This window comes from Lutjanus erythropterus, chromosome 16, assembly GCF_056507025.1.
Source record: "Lutjanus erythropterus isolate fLutEry1 chromosome 16, fLutEry1.hap2, whole genome shotgun sequence".
In the NCBI taxonomy this organism is placed as follows: domain Eukaryota; kingdom Metazoa; phylum Chordata; class Actinopteri; order Lutjaniformes; family Lutjanidae; genus Lutjanus; species Lutjanus erythropterus.
This window is the reverse complement of record NC_139332.1, coordinates 32,698,603-32,721,562: the sequence shown is the minus strand read 5'-3', so window position 1 is coordinate 32,721,562 and position 22,960 is coordinate 32,698,603. Positions and strand designations below refer to the sequence as shown.

General features: G+C 37.1%; 3 protein-coding genes and 1 pseudogene across 4 annotated transcripts; 2 read left to right on the top strand and 2 right to left on the bottom strand.

Annotated features, from left to right (window-relative positions):
• Positions 1-253: 253 nt before the first annotated feature.
• Positions 254-4,638, bottom strand: psmb9a (proteasome 20S subunit beta 9a). Its single transcript, XM_084739259.1, has 6 exons — positions 4,282-4,638; positions 4,083-4,150; positions 2,841-2,972; positions 1,832-1,961; positions 1,415-1,556; positions 254-1,215 (listed from the first exon to the last, which is right to left on the bottom strand). The coding sequence occupies exons 1-6, from the start codon at positions 4,330-4,332 to the stop codon at positions 1,088-1,090; spliced, it is 651 nt and encodes a 216-aa protein (XP_084595385.1). The 5' UTR covers positions 4,333-4,638; the 3' UTR covers positions 254-1,087.
• A 183-nt stretch (positions 4,639-4,821) lies between these two features.
• Positions 4,822-9,331, bottom strand: psmb12 (proteasome 20S subunit beta 12). The gene is made up of 6 exons (XM_084739258.1): positions 9,194-9,331; positions 8,643-8,713; positions 7,620-7,751; positions 6,373-6,502; positions 6,101-6,245; positions 4,822-5,310 (listed from the first exon to the last, which is right to left on the bottom strand). Exons 1-6 carry the CDS (start codon positions 9,239-9,241, stop codon positions 5,183-5,185), a joined length of 654 nt encoding a protein of 217 aa, XP_084595384.1. The 5' UTR covers positions 9,242-9,331; the 3' UTR covers positions 4,822-5,182.
• Positions 9,332-9,339: 8 nt separating this feature from the next.
• Positions 9,340-13,092, top strand: LOC146313429 (proteasome subunit beta type-7-like; annotated as a pseudogene). Its single transcript, XR_014772058.1, has 8 exons — positions 9,340-9,401; positions 9,660-9,747; positions 10,768-10,865; positions 11,045-11,185; positions 11,298-11,413; positions 11,585-11,643; positions 11,905-12,056; positions 12,659-13,092. The product of XR_014772058.1 is annotated as a proteasome subunit beta type-7-like (transcript).
• Positions 13,093-13,771: 679 nt separating this feature from the next.
• On the top strand, positions 13,772-19,217 carry psmb8a (proteasome 20S subunit beta 8A). The gene is made up of 6 exons (XM_084739256.1): positions 13,772-14,247; positions 14,542-14,683; positions 15,419-15,530; positions 16,647-16,776; positions 17,664-17,868; positions 19,080-19,217. Exons 1-6 carry the CDS (start codon positions 14,098-14,100, stop codon positions 19,166-19,168), a joined length of 828 nt encoding a protein of 275 aa, XP_084595382.1. The 5' UTR covers positions 13,772-14,097; the 3' UTR covers positions 19,169-19,217.
• Positions 19,218-22,960: the final 3,743 nt, after the last annotated feature.

The window sequence follows — 22,960 nt, the reverse complement described above, 5'->3', positions numbered from 1 at the left end:
AAGTTGGAAGTAGGACATTGCAGGATTCTTAAAGTGATATAATATACACGTGAATTACTTATATCATCATCATCATCACCATCATTATCATCATCATCATCCTAACTAACCACCTGAGACATCATCATCCTCACTTAGACCATAAAACAGATTTTAAAGAGATGGTTCACGGTAAAGAGGAGACATCAAAAAGATTTCAACACATTTCTTTTATTTGGATTTAGACTTCACATACTGACATGTGTTGAGGTTATATTCAAAATTCATGTACATTTTAGCAGGCTTTTAATTGTTCGGTCCAAATCATGCAGGCAAAACACCAGCCATCAGTTAAGTATTTTAATCTAGTCTTTACACTTAGATAAAAAATGGTGACATAATCCTGTGGTGGTGCAACGAATCTGACTTTCACTTTTTGGTGATCTGTTTGTCAGACGGCTGCTGCTGTTACACAAAGTGTAGTGTTTCAGTCAGACTATTCATAGAGAGACTAAAGGAATGTCAGGGGTTCAGTTCTTGTCATAAGTAGGTACATTTACTTTTATTTATGATTCAGGCCCATTAAAACATAAACTGGTAGTACTTTCATCATGCAGCAGCTGCTTTGACTTTGAGTCTAAGTTTAAGAGATGTGGCCTGTATGACCATCATCCCTCTGGTGAGATAATCTTATTAGAATTACAGACAGGGATTGAAATGATTAAACATATTTTCAGTAGTTTTTCCTCAGAGGATAAATCAGTAAAGTTGGTATGCTTTTTCTTGTTTATATTTTGTAGTCCTTAATGCTGAGCCACAAACTTGATCACCTGTTAAACTGAGGATGCTAGCAACTCTTATCTTATACAAACACAAAAGCTACGTGACATCACACATGAAATAGCTCTAAGAATTATACAGCAATGCATTTTTTTCTTTTTATTAAAATCATTAGTTAAAGTATTCTTATCCAATATTTTTCAGTTTAAAAGTTGAGTTAGTTGACCGCTGAGCAAAAAACTGCTGGCAATTGTGAGCAAAACAAATACCTAATTGCATCCTGCACCACAGTGTCTTGGTAGACTAGAGACGATAAACTATATATTGATCACTGATCAAAGAAGGTGGGTAAGTCATTTCCTAGAACGACTTTCTCCTCTGTGCTGTTTTCATCAATGGTGACAATATAGGCCACGCCTCCGCTGGAGCCATCACGGTTCATCGCCAAAGAGAGCGCTACAAGAGAGAGGAAGACAGTGAAGAAGGGGTGAGACAGATGAAGAGACTCAACTAAATGATTTAACTTTTATAGGACAAAATATTTTATATAGTATGAGATATTATGGTGATAGACTTCTCAGCAGTCAGTGAAAGAAGCAGGAAATGTCTCTTTTAAATTTCTCTTTTCACCATAACAAAATGAAAATAAACGTACTGTTGACAACAAACTTCTGGCACTCCTCCTTGCTCATGCCCCTGCGATACTCGGCATCAACAAACCCATAAACATACGAGCTGCCAGAGCCGCCAACTGCAAAAGGCTGTCGTGTCAGGAGACCATTCAGGGTTGCAAACACCTGGCAGAGGTCAAAGGGCATGGAAACAGAGAGGAACAAGACAGATCATAAAGTCATTCTGTATGTACACCTATAACATCAAGTGTGTTGGCTCCATAAGATCCTTTATATAAAGCATCCAGCAACAATAGGACAACAACTTTCTATAGCAACCTCACAATCAACTCAGAAGTTGCAAAAACATTCATTCTGACATTATTAACATTAAATCTTTCCTATTTAAAGATTCCCTTCTCTTCCCTCCAGACTGCAGCCAACTACATGTACTCACTGACCTGTCCTCCATCTCTTCTGTCCCAGCCGGCCACGATGAGATGTGCTGACAGCTCCTCCTTATACTTGTACGAGATGTTCCTCACCAGAGTGGCGGCTGAGCGAACCTGGGGGTCCTCACCTATCTCAATACTGACATAAGAACACATAAAAGAAGATAAAATGTGATTATTGCATATATTCCCTGAGAATTTCCAGTAAATTAAAAGAAACTAAATGAATTCATTTCTGTCTGTTGCAAACCAAACATGCAACTGCTTTAAAAAAGGAAGGATGTTCAAACAGCTGATTCTAGTCAGTGAACTGAGGAGATGCAGTCTGCAGTCTGGCATAAGAAAATGTGACTTACACTTTATGAACAACTTTGTTGATGCCTGTGAGCAGACAAGGTCGCTTATGATTTGTGTCACACATACACAATGTATATATTACATTTGTTGGGTTTTCCCATGTATATTTACTTACTTATTTATATTTAATATTATGCATATTAAGTTTCTCTTTTTTACAGAAAATGTTGTGTCATCCTGGATGCGATGGAGTTGTTGTAAATGTCTTTATTCAAAATTAACAAAATAAATATACTATAAAAGACATGTTTGCAGAGTCTCACAAAAAAGAGAGAGTGACAAAAGTTGTGTGCATTGTGGTGGTGTGATAACTTTAGATTTAAGCTGCCAGTAGTTTAAACTTGGCAGTGAGTGTTAAATATCTTGAAACTTTTTCATGTCATATTACCCTAAGTGTTTGTATTTCAGTGGGATTTTCTGAATTGTGCTCAAAATGTCTCAGACAATTTCTGGCAGGATGAGAAAGCTTTGGGAGCAGCCTTTATCTGGCCAATTATATGAATACATTTAGAAAAATATAAGTCCTGGCATTGCTCATTTTATCAGATGTTTTACGTAGTTGGAGTCAAGATGGCACCACCGATCAGAGTTGGACTAAACCACATGTTGCCATATGGTATTTAATAAAAGTGTGTTGGTCTAAATTTTTCGGTCTATTTACCTGTGAACATCTAGCTGGTAGTTGACAATCTCAGCGATGGTCTGAGCGTCTGCTGCAGAGCCTGACAGAGCGCAGTAGATCTTGTCATGGAGGGGGGACAGCTTGTTCATCACCCTGTTCACCACTGACGCCCTGGATGGAGTGAGTGTGTGTGTGTGTGTGTGTGTGTGTGTGTGTGTGTGTGTGTGTGTGTGTGTGTGTGTGTGTGAAGAGGTGAGTGGAGAAGGAAAGACAAAGAGTTAGTTAGAAGTTAGAAGTGTAAGAATCATGGTGCCTTAATAAAATAGTAGGATAGTGTAGGGATGGTTGCAACAAGCGATGACTGCAAATCAAAACTAACTTTGTTTGAATCCTTGCTTTGTTGACTTCTAAGTGACATGGTTAGCATCTGTCAGGGTCAGAGTGTCTAGCTAACACATGTTGATTTGTCATGGCTGATAAGGTGGAGACAAGTTGCAACACACAACAGTCTCTTAGTCTTTTTCAATATAAACCTGTCTTTGTTGCAGTTTTGCACAATAGATACATGTTAAATATAAGTTTGTTGCATTGAAAATCGCTCCATTCTTGTCTCACACTAAAATATACAGAGATTAAATAGCATCTTTAAAGTCTGCACACTGAGTCAAGGCAGGCCTATATTCTACACATAAACAAAAACAAAACACAGTAGCTTAAATATTCTAAATAAATTAATAATACTACAATATCATTAAAATAACATGAATGTTTTCACATCACTATGCTTAGTGAGACACAAAGCTAAAGTTAATTAGTGAAATTTAATGATTTTTAAAGCTACTACAAGGAGCTTTTAACTGGTTATAAAACAGTTGAGATGAAACAAGCCTGTTTTTACTGGTTTCCCAGTCAGCTTTACAGTGACGTAATGAAGCAGGATAGCAGCTTTAACATGTTGCAACCACCTCTTGATTATTTTGCAACTGTCCCCAGGGTTGGGATCAGTTGCAGTGTCCAACTTCTTTCATTCAAATGAATATTGAGAACTACATGTCACATGTAATCATATTTAAATGCTATGAGCAATTAGCAGACTGATGTAAGCTTATCATATAAAGTTTTGGTGTGTCTAGTCCACACACTCTCTGATAAACCGAGAGAAGTGCAAAGAGTGTTGCAACCGTCCCAAGTCTCCCCTATTATGCTGTTATGCTGTATGTAGAACTGAACACACACTGCATGTTAACACACACACACACACACACACACACACTAACTTACCCTGCAGACACTCGGGAATCAGACCCCAGCACGACCCCTCCGTTAAACTCGATGGCAATGATGGTTGTCTGTAAACAGAAGTAAAGGAAATAAAATATGGCCGCATGAGGCTCAGACGTCCTTCATTACAGGTTTGCAGCGCTGCGGACATCATCAGTCAATTAAAAGTGTCTCAAAGACATAATAATCTCATACTTACTCCGGTTTTCACCTCCTCAGACAACCACTGTGGCCCAGTTTCTTCCAACATGCTGATGAGACTCCGGTAACGACAACAACGACAGTATCTGTGTGCTCGGGAAGTGAAGGCGACACCAGACGCAAACCTGGACGTTCAGTCCTGGTTTTGTCTTTGCTTTCTTGCCTGAAACTTTCTTTTCAGCTATGAATTTTTAAAGTTCTCGACGCGTTTGGCTCACCAAATCAATTCTACAATCATACGTGTATCAGACGGACTCCATGTTTTTTCTGTATTAAATCGAAATTGAAAGTTAAATTGTCCCTCCTCTGAGCCGTGAACGCGTCTTACAGTTGTGCCTCACTGCAGTGTGCGCACATTTCACCGCAGTTCATTAGCTTCAAGTGCGCATTACTTGTGGTGGGATAACATTAAATACTCTACACACAGTATAGGCCTATACATTTCAATAACCGTAAAATAATATGGGACAAAAAGAACTAATTTAAAGAACACATCATAAACCCAGAACTCCAATAAAGCCAGAGACACTGAAATAAATGAGGTTTTAGATTTTTTTTCAATTTTTATTTCATATATTTCCAAATATTAAAACAAACTACACAAATCATGTTATCTGGACATTTAACAGGCATAAAGAAACTTTTTTTCTTAATGGAAATTATTATATGTATGATTGTGGAATGATTATGATTTTGTTTGTATGCATTACAATAACAGGGACTGAGCAGTTATTTTACTACCATTTCCACATACACATATTTTTTTAATCAGCAAGCAACTAACTTATTTTCCATGTGTCTGACAGCAACAGTGATAAAACTGTTGTTCAGGGATTTCAAAGTGTTACTGCATGATGAAAAAAAAAAATAATCCCAATTTCATTGGTTGTTCAAAGGCGTCACTCGTCATGGAACTTGGGCAGCTTGTCACCAGGTACCACCACATGCTCCACCCCCGTTTCCGTGATCACCACCAGGTGAACAATGCCCCCACTGACGTTGTCTCTACCCATGGCGAGAGCGAGAGCTGTGAGCACAGAGACAGAGACATGAAGTGAAGGGAGGGAAGAGGAGGAAGGAAGACAGGAACAAAGAGCAGTGAACAGTAAGTCAGGCTGGGCAAGAACAGATATGCTGCTCATAATATTAACAGCTACTAATGACAATGACAACAAGTATTACATTTTGTTTAGAATGATTTTCATTTAACTTTTTCCCTTACTTGCAATTCTTCTCATAAAAAAGTACATGCAACTCTGGATACTGAGCATCTAACTTCTCATTCCAGGGTAAAGGCATAATATGCATCATTTTTCTTAAACATAATCCCTTTCAATCATCACCTATTACCCACTAAAAATGTGCAGTGGTGGCTCTATCTGCAGAGAAGCTGACCTCTGCATGTATTTCCTTATTTTCTCATTATTTTTCCTGTGCTACGGACATTTTATCAACCCAAAACATTGTTATTTTGCATCCTGAAAATGAGACTCAACAATCAGCAATCTTTATTGTGCATTAATGAACAACTCAGTCACTTAGGGCTGCTCCTTGACAACTGAGCAAACTCATTTATGTGGCTGTAAACTGTGAGAGGTCAGTGAAAGTTCTAGGAAACGTTTAATTAAGATTTTTATGTCAGACTTTATATTTTTAATGATTACAAACACACCAAAGATTACATTCCTCCATTTTCATGGAATAAAAACCCAGTTCCAGTTAAGCGATTTTCAAATCCATCCTGATATGAACTTCCTGAAAAAACAAGTACAAAGTGATTTAAGTTTGGGCACACAAATAAAATAATACAAAAGTACCGTTAGTGGCAAACTGTAGGCATTCGTCTCTGCTCATGTTGAGTTTGTATTTGGCGTCAACGTAGCCGTAGATGTAAGTGCTGCCTGAGCCCCCGATGGTAACAGGCTGACTGATTAACATCCCACCTAAAGACACAACGTACACCTGGAGAAGGATGGAGAATATCAGTAATGCAGCTGTATGCAGCAAGGTGGACTGACATCATCATCATCATCATCACCATCATGACCACTGCTTCTCTGATGTTTTACTCTTCACATCTGCTTCCTACCTGTGGGCCTTTCTTCCTGTCCCAGCCTGCTGTGATGAACCCAGCTTGTAGCTCATCTTTGTTTTTGTAACACAGCTCCTTCAGTACCGATGCTGCTGATATCACAAGAGGAGGGGTCTCCATCTGGACACTATTAGGAAAAATCAAGAAAGATCAGATCAAATTCTAAAGTTTGTGCTGTTAAAAAAATAAGAGTAGCATGACTATGATAAAGAATCTTGTTAAATGCTAATGCTAAATGATTAGTTGCTCAAGTATGTCTCATAAAATACAATTTAAGATCATTCATAAATTGCATGTTACCTGGTTCCACAGATCACAGTATGATCCTGATGTTTCACTTTGGTTTGAAAAAATCCTGAATTTACTTCCAGTTAAAAGGTTATCATACATAAATAATTAAAAAATGTTTGGTCCAGTGCCTGCAGACCTGAATATATTAATATTGAACTATATGTATCTATGTATGTATATATGTTGTTGATGTTTTGTGAAGAACATGTACCTGCAAAATGTCAACTTTTCATGAGCTAGGAGAGGAAGCCATGTTTGTGTCTTCGTGGCAATACATTTTTCAGATAATTCAGCAGCTTTCTAATTAATCTGTTTGGCTTAAGAAATAGAAGTGTTTTAACTCATAAAGGAGCATTTCCTCCTTTAGTTTTATTGAACATTTTAAAATCACCAAATTTGGAAGTGGGGGGTTTTCACTGGACAGCATCAATATGTAATATTTATCTTGTAAAACTGTCACTCTAATTAGTGCTGTATTATAACACTACTTCCTGTAAGTGTGAGTGTGTGTTTGTGTGTCTGTGTGAGACTGTGGGCTCATGTGGAAATCTTCCATACCTGATGCATTTTTTCTATTTTTGTGTTGGTTAGGTGTCAGTCATTTTGTCATGTGTATGTCTCTGAAAAATCAATGTTGTGTTTCCTGCACAGCTGTCCGACAGTCGGTAGCTCATATAGGATATGTGTTATTTAGTTTGCATGAGCACAACTGTGTATGACTCTCCCCATGAGGAGTCATTAAGGAATAAAAGCTGGGATTGAAATTCAGAGAAAAATATCTTATAGTGTGGTTAATAAAATATTATTTCAGCATGAAATGTGATCTAAAAGCAGGTTTTCTCTGTGTGCATACTTGTGCAATATGTGCCAGTGTGTTTCTATGTGTGTGTGTGTGTGTGTGTGTGTGTGTGTGTGTGTGTGTGTGTGTGTGTGTGTGTGTGTGTGAGTGGCACCTGTGGAAGGACAAGTGGAACTTTGCAGCCTTGGTGACAGCCTGAGCATCTGCGAGTGATCCCGCCATGCAGCAGAAGATCCGGTCATGAACCTGAATCACCTTGTTGATGGTCTTATCTGACACATATTCTCTGAAGATACAGACAAAGAGAGGATGGAGTCATAATGTCAAAAAGTACAGTACACCAAATTTGTACTCAAGTACAGTACTTGAGTAAATAAATTCCACCACTGATTGAGTAATACATACAAACTTAATTGAAAAAGTTTCAAAGTTTATGTAAAATGCAGTTTTGACTGGTTCAGTGTGGAGACAGTAACTGGAGCTGTGGCTTAGAGAAGCTGCCATGTTGCTCAAATTACATTATCATTAGTAACTTAGGTTGCGCTTCATTTTACAGTACATTTATAAGACATAACAAGCTGTACTCTGTATTAAAGTAGACAAAAACTAGAAATATTATGTTCTTTATTAAACAGTATGAGACCCTTATTAGACTTTATTAGAGTGAAATTGAGGACACATTACAATAGAACTGTACTGTAATCTAAAGTTTATTATTTCACACTGTTAGACTCTCATCAGAGAAATAAAAACTAATTCACTTTAGTTAACAAATAAAGGGTCTTATATTGTCTAATAAAGACCACAATATTTATAGTTTTTTGTCTAATTTGATTCGAAGCACAGTTCATTAAATCGTATTAATGTGCTGTAAAATAAACGTGTGACCACAAATTATGTTCATGTAATGTGAAAAAAAACCCCCAAAAAACCCAGGCTTATTTAGCAAATTGTAAAGTTTTGTAAGAGTTGCAGGTTGTGTTTGAGAGAAAGATCAGTATAACACATCTTTCAGTGCTTCTTTTCACATCATCCTACTTATGTGCAGTTTTGTTTCTGTGCATCAACTTGAATTTTTGAACTTTATCTTTATTATGAATGTTTCTGTGCAGTCCATCATCTGTATGAATGTGCTAAACAATAAGGCAGCTTCGGTTTATCATCTCAAGATCCTTACCCTCCAATGGAAGCCCTGGAATCTGACCCAATCACGACCCCTCCATCAAAAGTAGCAGCCAGGATGGTGGTCTGAGGGCGCAGACAGGAGGAGGAGATGTGAGGGTTAGAAAGTTTTCATTCTAATTAAGTATATTTAGCCAAATATGAAAGAATACACATATAATACTGAGTTATACAGCATCACAGGGACACTTTCTCATGCATTCGTGTTCAGACATGCAGACTGAAGACAGCTATGAATTCTGGGATTTGCAGTTCTATGAATGACTGTTTTTTTAAGGGGAAATTGGCTGAAAATGAAAGCGTAGCCACTCGTTTTCTTTCTAGAAAGGTTATAAATAAACTTAGTCAGGGCTACACGAACAAGTTACTGATAATAAAACACGTGGAATGTCCAGTCGATGTGATTTAACTTTGTCTTAGGTTACTATTCAGGTACATCATCACCTGCTCCTCCACCAAATCGGTTATCGATCATTTTACGCGTAAAAAACTTTGGTGCTGCATCAGTAGATAAAGATCCCAGTGAACCGGTCCGGATTTACTCACCCCTGTGCTGACTCCTTTGACTTGTGAGTCCGTGCTGTGTTTCTCCATTTTCACTCCAAAATCGAAAGAGAAGAAGGAAAGGTGACGCTCGGAACAGCGACCTCAGGCGCACGGAGACGCGCAGAGGAGCCACAGTCAGATCCAGTATGGCGCTATCAAATGTCCTCGAAACTCCTGCAGCTGGCTTTAATTTCGACAACGCATCGAGGTACGAGCTTCTTTAATATCTTCTCACTCAGAAACTTCATTAATAATGACAGACGATAAGATAAAACTGACGCTTACACCAAGCTTTCACCGGGATCAAAAACGAAAGTAACTTTTTTCCTGCTTGTTTATCAGTTTAATCAATGAAACAATATAGTGATGATGTGTTCATGGATATTAAAACCAAAATAAACGTATGTTCACCAGTTGACCCTCCTCTGTTATCCCCTCATCCATCAAACTCTTCCCCTCTCTTTAGGAATGCAGCATTAGAGGGTCTTTTTGAAGGAGGACAGACACCTAAACCTCTGAAAACAGGCACCACGATAGCAGGACTGGTGTTCAAGGCGAGTATAAAGATGTTTAAACTGCACTGATAAAAACATTAAGGGACCAAAACTGTGACTTCCAGCGTTTAAAATCATTGAAATTAAAATTACATTGGATTCTTTACATTTTCAAAGCATATCGAGTGATTTTTTTTCTTTCAAGCAGCCAATGTTTTTTTTTTTTTTCATCAATTCTTGTATAATATAAATGAGAACTTGCAGAAATATACTTCCATAAAGAATGCACTCAGTTTGAGAGTGACCACGTATGACCACGTATTCAAGGCCTGTCCATCCTGCAAACAGCACTCCAGTAACTAACAGTAAACTAAAATGAATATTACAAAATTGTTTCTGTGAATTTGGAATTTTTCTTCCTTAAAATGTTTCTGTTTATCAGACAAATGTCATGCTTAAAAAAGCCCCAGTCCCTGTGTGCATCTGCACTGCTATGATGCATAACTTTGACAATACCATCAATTAATGTACACTCTGATGGGGTAACTATACTTTAAAATCTCTGCAATCAGTTTTCATACTGACATCAAGGCCTGCCTGGCATTTGGGACATTTATATAATTGATTGTGGTTTTATATGCTTTGGGAAATAGTTAGCATGTCCACATTTGTAGTTAACATGCTAAATAAAACAAACACACTGGTATAGCACTCATCCATTGCACATGGGTGATGTGTTTGTGCATGTGTATGTTTGTGTGTGTGTTATATATTTCTCAGCAACACAATGTCATTCTTACTTGCAAGTGAGGACTTTTTCAGATGGGAGCTGCCCATTCAATCCACTGTGATCTGCTGCTGGTGACTGGGCAGCTCCTCATTCAAGTTCAACTTTTATTAGTTGTAATGGAGGTTAACACAGGGTCAATGGCACAACGAAATGTGTAGGACTAAAAAAACTTGTTGGCATACAGTACTAGTCAGAAAGAAATAATATAAGATCAGAAATGTAAATAAAAATGCACAATATAAATATTAAAATGAGGTTATTAGTATCCTAATTTGTCTGTGTTGGTGCAGGATGGGGTGTTGCTGGGAGCAGACACAAGAGCTACCTCCAGTGAAGTGGTGGCCGACAAGATGTGTGCAAAGATCCATTACATTGCCCCAAATATATAGTAAGTCTCATTCACGGTACACTGAAATCTACCTTTTCTCACTGTTATCTCTCTATGATATCTGATGCACCTCTTTTTTTTTTCGTGCACTACATATATTTTACCATAAACTGCCTCTTTTCTTTCTTCTATTCCCTCATTCCTTCTTTCTTAATCTCTAATTCTTTCTCTCTCATCAGTTGCTGTGGCGCAGGCACAGCAGCAGACACAGAGAAGACCACAGAGCTTCTCTCCTCCAACCTCGCCATCTTCTCTCTGAACAGCGGGAGAAACCCTCGTGTCATCATGGCTGTCAACATACTACAGGATATGCTGTACAGGTGTGTGTTACACACTCACATGTGCTGTATGTATCTGCACCTAGAGGTGTCTTTTTAAATGTTGTTGTTCATGTTATGTTTGTTCCTGTGTTTTGATCTCTGTGGTCTTCAGGTATCATGGCCAAGTTGGTGCCAATCTCATACTGGGAGGAGTAGATTGCACTGGGAACCACCTGTACACAGTGGGGCCTTATGGGAGCGTGAATCAGGTTCCTTACCTTGCAATGGGTATGTGACACAACACTGTTCTACAGGTGTTTGCAGCAGATTGATTAACCATCAATGCTAGATCATATCAAAACATGGTCTATTTTATAAATTAGGTGACACATTTTAATTTTCTGCCTTTTATTCACTCTCAGACTACATCCAGTTTGACTTTGCTTTGTGTCCATGCAGGATCTGGTGATCTGGCTGCTCTTGGGATTCTAGAGGACGGCTTCAAACCTGACATGGAGGTACAAAACCTCTGTTACACGTTGTGACAATGATTTTTTGTCAATCATTATTAAACAGATATGGTCACAAAGTCGTTTCACTTACTTCTGGGCATCTTTAATTAAGCCATTAATTCTCCTCCTAATTGAAAAATGTATTTTACCGAATTGAAAACCTGAAAGAATGTGCAGATGTTTTGGGACTTTTAAAACGGCGTCCTTCATGTTCTGTGTGTCTCTGTTTGTCTCTCTCTCCATCATTTCACTGATTTCTTTTCTCAGCTGGAGAAGGCGAAGGAGCTGGTGCGTGTCGCCATCCACGCAGGCATCATGAGTGACCTCGGCTCAGGCAACAACATCGACCTCTGTGTCATCACCAGACAAGGAGTGGACTACATCAGACCCTACCAGGAGTCAGAGTACAAAGACAACAGGTAGGCCAGTATGATTAGGATTTTATTCAGGTTCTGGACAGATTTTTAAAAGAAGAGATCTTAGTAAACAGGGTTTAGTAAGCAAATTTTTATTTTATTTTTTTGTGAGTTATTATGTTAATGTCTGCAAATCAGATTTTCCTCTCGAGTGAATATCTCTAATTTGTTGTTGTCACTGTTGTTCAGCGATGACCACATGGTCAGCTGTGCCACACATGCCATATTAGTGTATGCTGTTTTAAAAGTAGATGGTGCAAATTAAAACCTCTAACATGCTAAAAGTCCTTCCCCTCTAGACTTTCCTCAATGTTGGCACCCATATGTATATACATATATTAGAAAAACACACTGTATGGCACTTTTGTCATGCAGGGACCCAAAGTAAAGTCTGATTGTGGGTCACATCTTTTATGCATGCAGATTTCTCATTTTATGTATGATTTATTCTGTAAACCAACGAAGTTTAGTGGTTGATCGAACTTTACTAATGCAAAGACACTACTGAATTTATAGTTTATAAGTTTTCTGATTCAGTGTCAAAGATACAAACTCCACATTTAATTCAGTCTATCAATTAACTTATATTTGTTCTTCTTTTCTAGGAAAATTAAATACAGATATCTCCCAGGTACAACGCCAGTTCTGACAGAGAAAGTAGTCCCCCTAAAACTGGAGGTCGTACAGGAGACCGTGCAGCGGATGGATACAGCCTGAGCCTCGATGCACAATCACAAATCATAAACACCACAACATTCAGCAGCAAAGTTCTTTTATTTCATTACTTTGTTATTCACTAATTTCAAATATAAGCAGTGAAACATCTCAGACACTTCATTGACATTTTCATCATGGTTTCTACTCTGCTGCTTCACTGTGATGTGGAATAGTTCAGAAACTCTGTAATACTGAAAGAGAACTGCACAGTAAATGAAAGACTGCTACTAGATCATAATGACAGGATTGTAACATGTTTTCACAAAACTGAATAATAATTAAAAACCACTGAATAAAATTCTGTTTGACTCCTGTTGTCTAACTTCTTTTCATGATTTCTAATTATTTACTGACTCACTCACTGTCAGATGTTTAAACCCCAAACAGCATCCATGCACTACAATATTATATTTGTATACTTCTGATTTTTTTTCCATGGTGTAATCTGCGCATCGTTGTCACTTTCACTGTCACTGTCAGTGATTTCTCAGAGAATCTTAAAGGTAGTATCTATCCGAGCTGTTTGTAAATGCACCAGAAAAATTGTTGATTGTTGAGTCTCATTCCCAAAATAATGTTTTGGGTTGATAAAATGTCCAGAGATCTACAAAACCATGAGAAAAATGAGTCAGTGCAGACAGAGGGCAGATACAGCCACAACCACACACTCACAGGTCAAAAGTGATGACTGACAGGAGTTTATGTCTGTACATTATATTTTAGGAGAATGTTGCATGTTATACCTATAAATAAAGGTTTAATGAATGAATGATAAAAGACGCAGGGCTGCTGTATGTTTATGTCATACTTCATTAACATGTTATTAACTGCCTCATTAACTACCTTAGAGATTTATTTATTTTATTTTTTTTTTAGAAATTTTAAACATGCACTAACAGTGTCATTCACATCTGCCGGTTTATCAAAACCTGAGTGTTGCATTTCCGCCTAGAGACTGATGATTAAAGAAGTATGTCGCTCTCCTATTGGTTCATTGGTTTTGAGCCTTTTTGTTAATTTAAGATGAATATCATGCAGGCGTTTGGTCCAGGGCTTTTTGTCAAAACTTTATGATTTACAAAAACCATCCAGGATTGACCAAATTAATAAATACACACCAGTTTTGATTTGCTGATAAATTTTGCATTGTTCTTTTGAGAGGACAGAGCTGCAAAAAACAGTTTTTAAACTCTTTCACTTTCGAATTCTTCGTTACGCACAAGGAAATTGTCCTTGACGCTTTGTCTGTCAGCCTCATCATTTTGGAATACAAAAGTCTTAAAATACAGAATCTAAATAGAATATAGTTTATCCATTTTAATACACGATGGCTCTTTTCGACGTAAGTGGTTTTAAGCCTTATTCTGAGCTCCGGAGGCAGATTCTTCCAACAGGACAGACGCATCTCGTCGACCGAACTAACCACTACAATTTCGGGACCAAAACTCAAGAATTCGCTGTTCCTCTGGGTGTAGAGGTGAGTATCATGAGTTTTGCTGAGAAATTTGGTTTAATTTGGTGAATCGTATCCGGTAAACCTGCCATAAGCATGAAGCGTCTTGACGCGGTGTGGATCAAGTTGTTTTCCGCGTCTGTGGTTCTCAGTGTGTGGTGCGTGTTTTCTTCTCATGAAATATCATATACTATAATTACTGTCAAAGAATATTAGGTCAGGATGGATATTCTACTCTCTGGTTTTCTTTTACCCTCACATACAGCTGTATTACACATCATGCATCCCACTGAGGTCCCTTCTTTGATTTCATTTCAGCCATCAGGGTTTCTCAAGTCCTGCAACCGTGACGGAGGTGTGTGCATAGAGCTGAACCACGGGACGACCACCCTGGCCTTCAAGTTCAGACATGGAGTCATCGTGGCTGTGGACTCCAGAGCCTCAGCTGGACGTTACTTAGGTAAATTAACATGTCTGGAAAAGTGTGGCAAATGTATTATTTCTCTTCCAGACCTGGAAAAGGTGAGAGAGGAAGGGTGGGAAAAGTGGATTATGTCAATGTGAATGTGAAAAATATGACAAACAACAAAAATATGTACATATATGTATATAGACATACTAATACATATATAGACATATACATATGCACAAACATACACATATACACATACATGCTTCCACACACATACACACACATGTACACAGACCATAAAGAATTGCAGCACAATAGAAGAAGGCGAGGTGTCTAACTCAACCTGAACTGAACACCAAAGAGAGGAGGTTGGTCTTTAGGTCAATATCGTCTGATATTGATCACAGGGCCGTGAGTTGAATAGAATCAAAATCGTATCACGCCAGACTTTCTGATATTAGAAAATATGAAATTGTCATCAAAAATAATCTATATAGCATCGTATCATGATTAAACCTGTGATTTACAACCTCCTGATAACATACTGTATCATCACTGTGTCAGACACAGTTCTCATCAAGTCAAAGGACAAAGGTCTCAAAGAGGTGTGGAGCTTTGAAATATAAAATTCAGGGACCATGAAATAAATATCACAAAATATAAATAAGGCAACATGTTTGACCAATATGCTCCTCCATTGGGCTACTTCATCGTGTTGACATGCTTCAGACTGTAATCTTGGTCTCTAAATGTCTCCTTTTGTCACATGTCTCGTCTCTGCAGCATCCAATGATGTCAACAAGGTCATAGAGATCAACCCCTACCTGCTGGGCACCATGTCGGGCAGCGCTGCAGACTGTCAGTACTGGGAGAGACTCCTGGCCAAAGAATGCAGGTCTGTCATACAATATTTTGAATATTGGTCCCCTTGTCTGTCAATCCTCAGTCCTCAGTCCTCCTCAGTGGGTGTGGTGGTGTATTGCATACTGAATGCATGACATAAAATGCTTAAACATTTTATTTTGTTCCTGTTTTTCACTGACCTAATAAATAAAGTGTAGCAACTGTGTTACAAAGTTGGATACATAGTCGAGAATATCTGATCAATAACATGGAAATAAACTGGAAAAAAGCTCCCTGATTTAGTTTGTTTTATTTGAGTGACTTGAGGAGGTTCAGGGATTTTAACACCATGCAGGCAAAGTGGGCCCTTCCTGAGTGGAGTTCATGTGATGACGTGCATGTTACACTAGGTGTTAGGCCTATATAAACTTATCAGACTTTATCAAATTAAAAACATTATTTTCTTAAATTACAAATTAACAACTTTATTTTGCTCATTATTAAAGAAATGTTGATTGCACAGTGTCATGCCTATAAAATAATGACACCAACCACCGCTTTTTTCCTGATGTTTTCTTCTAACGTTACTCCCCCCTCCACCCTGACTCCAACCCCTTTTAGTGCTGAGTGATAACATTACTCAAATTTTGTAGTTATTAAGTTATTGTTTTTTTCTTCTCCCTTATTTCCAAACTGGTGTTGATCTTTTCTTGATGGAGCTCGGCTCTGAGGGAACAGAAAGCAATCCAGTGTTGTGTCAAAGTGTGTTCCCCTGTAAGCTAGTGTTACCCTCCGTGGTTAAGAGGTAGGTTATGAGCAGGTGTAGCAAAGTAAGGTAGGACACAAGGAACCAAATTTCGAGACAACTCCTGTTGTCTTTATCACAGCTGCACAATACTAACCCCTCTTAGAAGCACTAGGGGGATGAAAAGTTGCTTGTTTCCACTTTAATTCTAATAATAGCAGGCATTTAAATGAAAACAGGAAATACAGTGAAATAAGTCAGTGGTCCTATAAAAACAGGAGGAGTATCATGAGTATTCTTTTTTTTTCAGTGTTAACAGGCTGCAAGTTCAGGGCACCTTGGATTGACTGCATGGTAAATTGATGTGTTAACTGATTTGCTTATGAACTGACTGGCACATTGTCTTATTATTATTGAATCCAGGCTTTACAGGCTGAGGAACAACCACAGGATCTCTGTGGCTGCTGCATCCAAGCTGCTGTCTAACATGATGCTGGGCTACAGAGGAATGGGCCTGTCAATGGGAAGCATGATCTGTGGATGGGACAAAGAGGTAAGCAGAGAGTGTGAGCTGCACTGCACAAAGTCTGACACATGATGTTTGTTTTTCACTTCACTTCCTGTGAAGCGGAGTCTCATATTGTACCTTTAGAAGTTCCTCATTGTGGAAGCAGTGGATTGTTATTTGCAGAACAGATCAGGAGAGTTAATGGTCGGGGCAGAATCTTTAATATGGATGTTTTCTGTTTCTGTTAATTTGGTACTGGTGCATTAACATCATTTATATTTACTATTGATGACACTCAATGTCAAAGTCATTTTTTTCATATTCACATGGCCATCATGAAATTCTTGAAAGTTTGTAAAATGCTTCATGAGTCTGAACATTTTGATGTTGGTACCTTGAAAGTCCTTGAAAACAGCTTCTATTTTACCCTAAAAAGCTGCACAAGCCCTGCCTTAAAATATAAGTACCACGTAGATAAGACAGAGATATATGTATCAATTTGAGATAATTAGCTGCTTAGCAAATAGCAATCAAAACAGGGAAAATAGTACAGACTGTAAAAGGTGTTTGAGTGGTTTATAATAAATCACATCTGGAACAAACACATAGAACCACAACACATTTAAATATTCATAGTGACACATAAAAGTCATGTGGTTCCAAAAACACCAGCTGACCTATAACTCAACATTCATGAGTTAAAGTATAGTTTCTTTAATGAGTCAGGTATAAAATCCTGAAGAATGAGAAGATATATGTGTACACTGAAGACAGACATCGTTGATGGAGCAGCTCATTACATTTGAAAAGCAGCAGTAAAGTTGCTGTTTTCACTTCTCTCTGTAGTTCTGTTCTTCTCTTATCAGAAATTGTCCCCAGCATATAAAATAATAATTTCCCTGTAGACCATATAATGACTGTGTGCTTTCCAGGGACCTGGTCTGTACTACGTGGATGACAATGGGACGCGTCTGTCAGGACGTATGTTCTCCACCGGCTGTGGTAACAGCTACGCCTACGGCGTGGTGGACAGCGGTTACCGGGAAGACATGACGGTAGAAGAAGCGTATGAACTGGGCCGGCGGGGCATCGCTCACGCTACACACAGGGACGCCTACTCTGGAGGGGTGGTCAACAGTGAGTATATTCTTTTCAAGTCACCCCAAAATCTAATATACATATTTTACACCTGGCCTGTAGTGCTGTTTATCAACTTAGAGTTTTTTGTGTGAGCTGCTGAGTTTTGGATTTATCAGCTGTGGAGATGTCTGCCTTCTCTCCAATATAATGGGAACAACGACACTTGACTTGTGTTTCTCAGAGCACCAGAAAATATGTTTGAAAAATTCAAAAGCAGTGACTCTTTCCAAAAATCATGATTACTCATCCTGGTTACTCAAGATAATCCACAGATCATGTAGGAACTACTTTCTTTCTGCAGTACAATCTAACTTTCTTTTCTACTGGAAATAACATAGTTTCTACATTAAACTGCTCACAACAAGGACTGTGGATTATCTTGAGTAATCAGGTCATGAATTTTTGGAAAGAAACACTGTTTTTCAATTTTTCAAATGTATTATTTTGGTGCTTTGAGCACCACAACCCTCGTACCATTTAGTTCCATTATATTGGATTGTTCATCTGTCACCATCATCAAACCCTCAATACATTCAATTCATCCTCAACTGCACTTTCTATTTAGTTGTAATTTCTATTTAATTAAAATTTTAATTTGAGTATAAACCACTTGAGATGCATCCTCTTGTTGTCAACATTGTCCCCAGACACACAAACATAGAAATTCACAGACATTTAAAGGTCCAGTGTGTAAAATGTACAGGGATCTACGGGTTTAGCATGGCAGAAATGGAATATAATATCCATGTTATCCAATATCAATGTTTTAATTTGTGTATAATCACCCGAAAAAAAGAATCGTGTTGTCATCACCTTAATGTGAGTCATTAATATCAAAAAAGAGCAGTTTCTCTTTCACAGTCGGCCATGTTGCACTGTCATGTTTCTACAGGAGCCCAAACAAAAGATTTCTCCCACAATGCCAAATCACACTCTGTTCCAAGTTTTATCTGAAGAAAACTAATGGAAAATAAAATAAAAATAAAATAACACAACTTTAACAAACTGGCTGAGTTAAACCACAACTTGATTATGTCTGGCTGGGGAGTTTTGTTTTACTTCGCTTCACCTTTCTGTCTCTCCCGTCATTTCCTGTCATGTCTCTACTGTTTACTATCAAATAAAGGCATAACATGCACAAAAATAATTTGTAGGTGTGTGTGTGTGTGTGTGTTCTCATGTCAGTATTTTTGTGTGTTTTTGTCCAGTGTACCACATGCAGGAGGACGGCTGGATAAAGGTGTGTAAAGAAGACGTATCAGAGCTGATTCACCGCTACAGGAAGGGAATGTTCTGAGTTTCAGCCCTGAACCAAGATCAACCTCTGCACTCTGAATACAGTCAAATTATGCATTCATCTCAAAATTACGATTATTTCCTTTTTTGTCATCTATATTTCTGTATTTTTTCAAAAGTACATTGAAATAGTTGAACTCTGAATTTGGAAGTGAATGATCCCATTTTGTCTCACAGCTCATGTGTCCATTTCTGATTTTGGATCAATAAGGTTTCAGTCAGACCATTAAATGCCACATAGAACTTTTTTTTCCTACATAAGACCCTAAACTTCACAGGATGAAGTTGTCATCATCAAATTGTTAAGATCTTTATTTGGTTATTGTTCTTTATACGATGTAATGTTGACTCTGTAAGTGTTGATATTCTCAGTGTAGTAATTTGTGTTTTGTGTGAACCTGTTGAAATAATCTTACAACATTCAACTCCAAATAAAGACTGTTGTTCTTCTCACTGCTCTGTCCTATAATGATTAACATAAACTGATCGTTGCTTTATGATGTAAAGTGTATAAATGAGGCTGTATGTCACTGAACATGAGAATTTTATTTATTTATTTTAAACAAAGTGAGGTATTTTCAGCTTTCAGAAAACATAATAAAATGAAGTGGGTGACGTGTAAAACAAATAATATTACAGTTCTTCAATTCATAGGTACAGTGAAACAAGGGAATAACAACTGAATATTTTTGTAAATTAACCTACAGGGTACAGGACAGACAGGAGCAAAACATTTTAGATTCATCATCTGATCATTACAGAATTTGTTTTTATTATTGTTGGGCGTCTTCTGAAGTGTGACGACATACAGGCTGTGCCAAACCTACTTTCAAGATCTTCCAACTGGCAAAAATCATCCCCGAACCTGTTAGGTGAGATTTCGGAATCTATCACATTCCTGGTGTTACAGTATCTTACTAAGACTTTAGAGACTCTGTTTTATCACTTTTATACATGTACATCTGGTTTATTATATAATTTATCATTTACAATATAGTGTACACTAGGTTTGTAAAAAAAACCCCATTAAAATCTAACATTTTGTGTAGAATATGCTGACTAACTGTTGTAATGTCAGCAGCTGTGACGTCATCTGTATCTATGCAGAAATCAGCCACACAGGTTTTGCCAGTGGAGGCATTTGTCTTCACTATGAAAAAAGCAGGTCAGTAAACTTAATGCTTACACATCTCTGAGGATCAGTTCATCACACTTAACCTGTAAAGATCACAAAGACTAACAGTTAATGTTAGGACTTTAAAAAAAAATCAGAGGGTATTTGTGTCCACATGACTTACAAAATACACAAATATTTTGTGATAGCTATACTAACAATTGTATGATATTTAATAGATGAGTGCGTCTCTCTGGTGTATTTTATACTGCAGGTAAAACCTACAGCATTTATGTCTAATTAGAAAAATAGTTGTTGATTTGGGAAAATCACAAAACTGGAGAATCACAGCTGTAATGTCATCAGTTGCCGGGCAGATTTCAGTGCAACAGGTTTCTTCAGAGGAAAACCAAATCACATGTGAAGTGTACAGAAGAGTTTAGTGGAGCTCTCAGACACGCATTAATAAAATAAATACATAAACACAAACACTATGAGAAACAGGAAAAAAATTACATAAATTGGAGGTGTTAAAGATCAATATTATTTTTTTCCCTTCTTGTTAAAGTCTATATATATCCAGATAAACAGAACATTATAACTTTTGTGTTTAGACCTGTTACATACATATGTATATATATAAATATATATAATTATATAATCTTCTAGTCATGTATTAAGCCAAATCCCTCCCTCACTGTAAAGAATTACAGCTTTGCTCAAATAATTTTGTTCTTCCTGTTCTTTAGTTTAACATCTACAGCTCTGAGCTACAATCATTTGGTCTCTGTGACAGATGTGAATTTTTAAATTTTAATCAAATTTTAAATTTGAATTTTAAATTTATAGCTATATCTTCATGGATGTGTAAGAATACCATATATGTAAAATCACAAAAAGACACAAATTTGGAATTTTGGGAACTTTATTGAAGAGCAAAACAAAAGTACAGATGGAATGAAATAGCAGGGAAACTTCATCTGACATTCATCTACTTAATTAACTGAAAAAAATAAGTGATTTTCAGCACTGATATTTAATTTCTATGTTCAAAAAACAATGAAAGAAAACATCTCTTGTCCCTAAAAACTAACAGGAAGTATTTACAAGATGATTTCTATCAGTGAGCAGAGAAACTTTAAACATCCCACAACCTGTAAAGAATCTAAACTGAAATTAAAATATAATGTTTCAAAACAGATCAAAAATCAATATTATAAAACAAACAACACACTCCTGATTCAATAAGAAAAACTTCAAAAACATAAATTATTTACTTCCACCAAAACAAAATCTTTAAATTGTGTAAATACAAGCAAATTATTGAAGCAACTGAAGAATACATTTTGTATGTATATATTTTGTGTGTGTGATTTATGGATGTTGTGATATATATGATGATGTTGTACATTTTCTGGAAATTAAATTAAGAAACTATTTTGGGATGTAGTCATAATCAGATTGAAACATGTCTGATAAATTACAAATCCAGATAATTGATCACAGTGATAGAAAAGTCCATCCATCCATTTCCTGTCCTGCTCATCCTGCTGAGAGTCACAGAGGACTGGAGTCAAACCCAGTGTGCAGTGGACGAGAGGTGGAGTCGAACACAGACACACAACCATCAACACAACAGACAACAACAGACAATTTAGGGCGTCCAATTTATGTATCAAGTTTTCAGATGTTGCTGATTGATTTTCAGTTTTGTCTCCAGTGATCAAACAGACAGAGAACAAAAGAATGACTTTCTCTGTAGAAATAATATAAAACTATTTGTTATCTCAAGATTTATATCATCAAATCACCAGAACCTGAGAGAATATATGACAACTGGAATACATGTTCATGTACGTGTGTGTGTGTGTGTGTGTGTGTGTGTGTGTGTGTGTGTGTGTGTATTTACATTTGTATTACTCATCTTGATCTTAGTAACCAAACACCAGAACTATAATTCTGTAACTATGGTGGATTTGTTTTAGATGAACACAAATCAGTAATATATGTATGAGAAGTGCTGAGATGCTTTTCTTCTTTTTGAATATTATTTTTTTTCTTCTCTCTTCTCACAAATATGAAAGATCCTCATTTGATTAAACAACATTTAAGCAACATCTTATCAGAGGAAATTCTACTTTTTTATTTTAAAACTAAATGATCAAAAGAATTTAATGTCACCATTTATGTTTGATAATATTTGTAAAATATTTGTTAACTCATCATTCAGATTTGTTTTTTGTTTTTTGTATTCCAATCAGTCAATAAGCATCTGCTACTAGATTCACAACCCTGATCAGTTTATGATATGATGATCAATAATCAATGAATTCTCAGTTTATGGAGGAGAATGTGGCGACACCGCTCCTTGTTCCAGAGCAAAATTTATCCAGAAACCTAAAGAGACAAAAAGAAAAACACGTTTGAAGAATTCAACATAACAAAGTCACAATATCAATGATTCAGTCATTTAAATGTGAACATTTTGTAAACCAAGTATTTACCCACAAACCCACCTTTTTATAATAATAATAATAATAATAATAACTTTATTTATATAGCACCTTTAAAAACAGAGTTTACAAAGTGCTTTGACAGACAAAGTAAAGGAGCACAAGAGCAGGATATCATGGAAAAATAACAACAGAGAGCCAAACAGGAGGAAACTAAGGCTGAAGT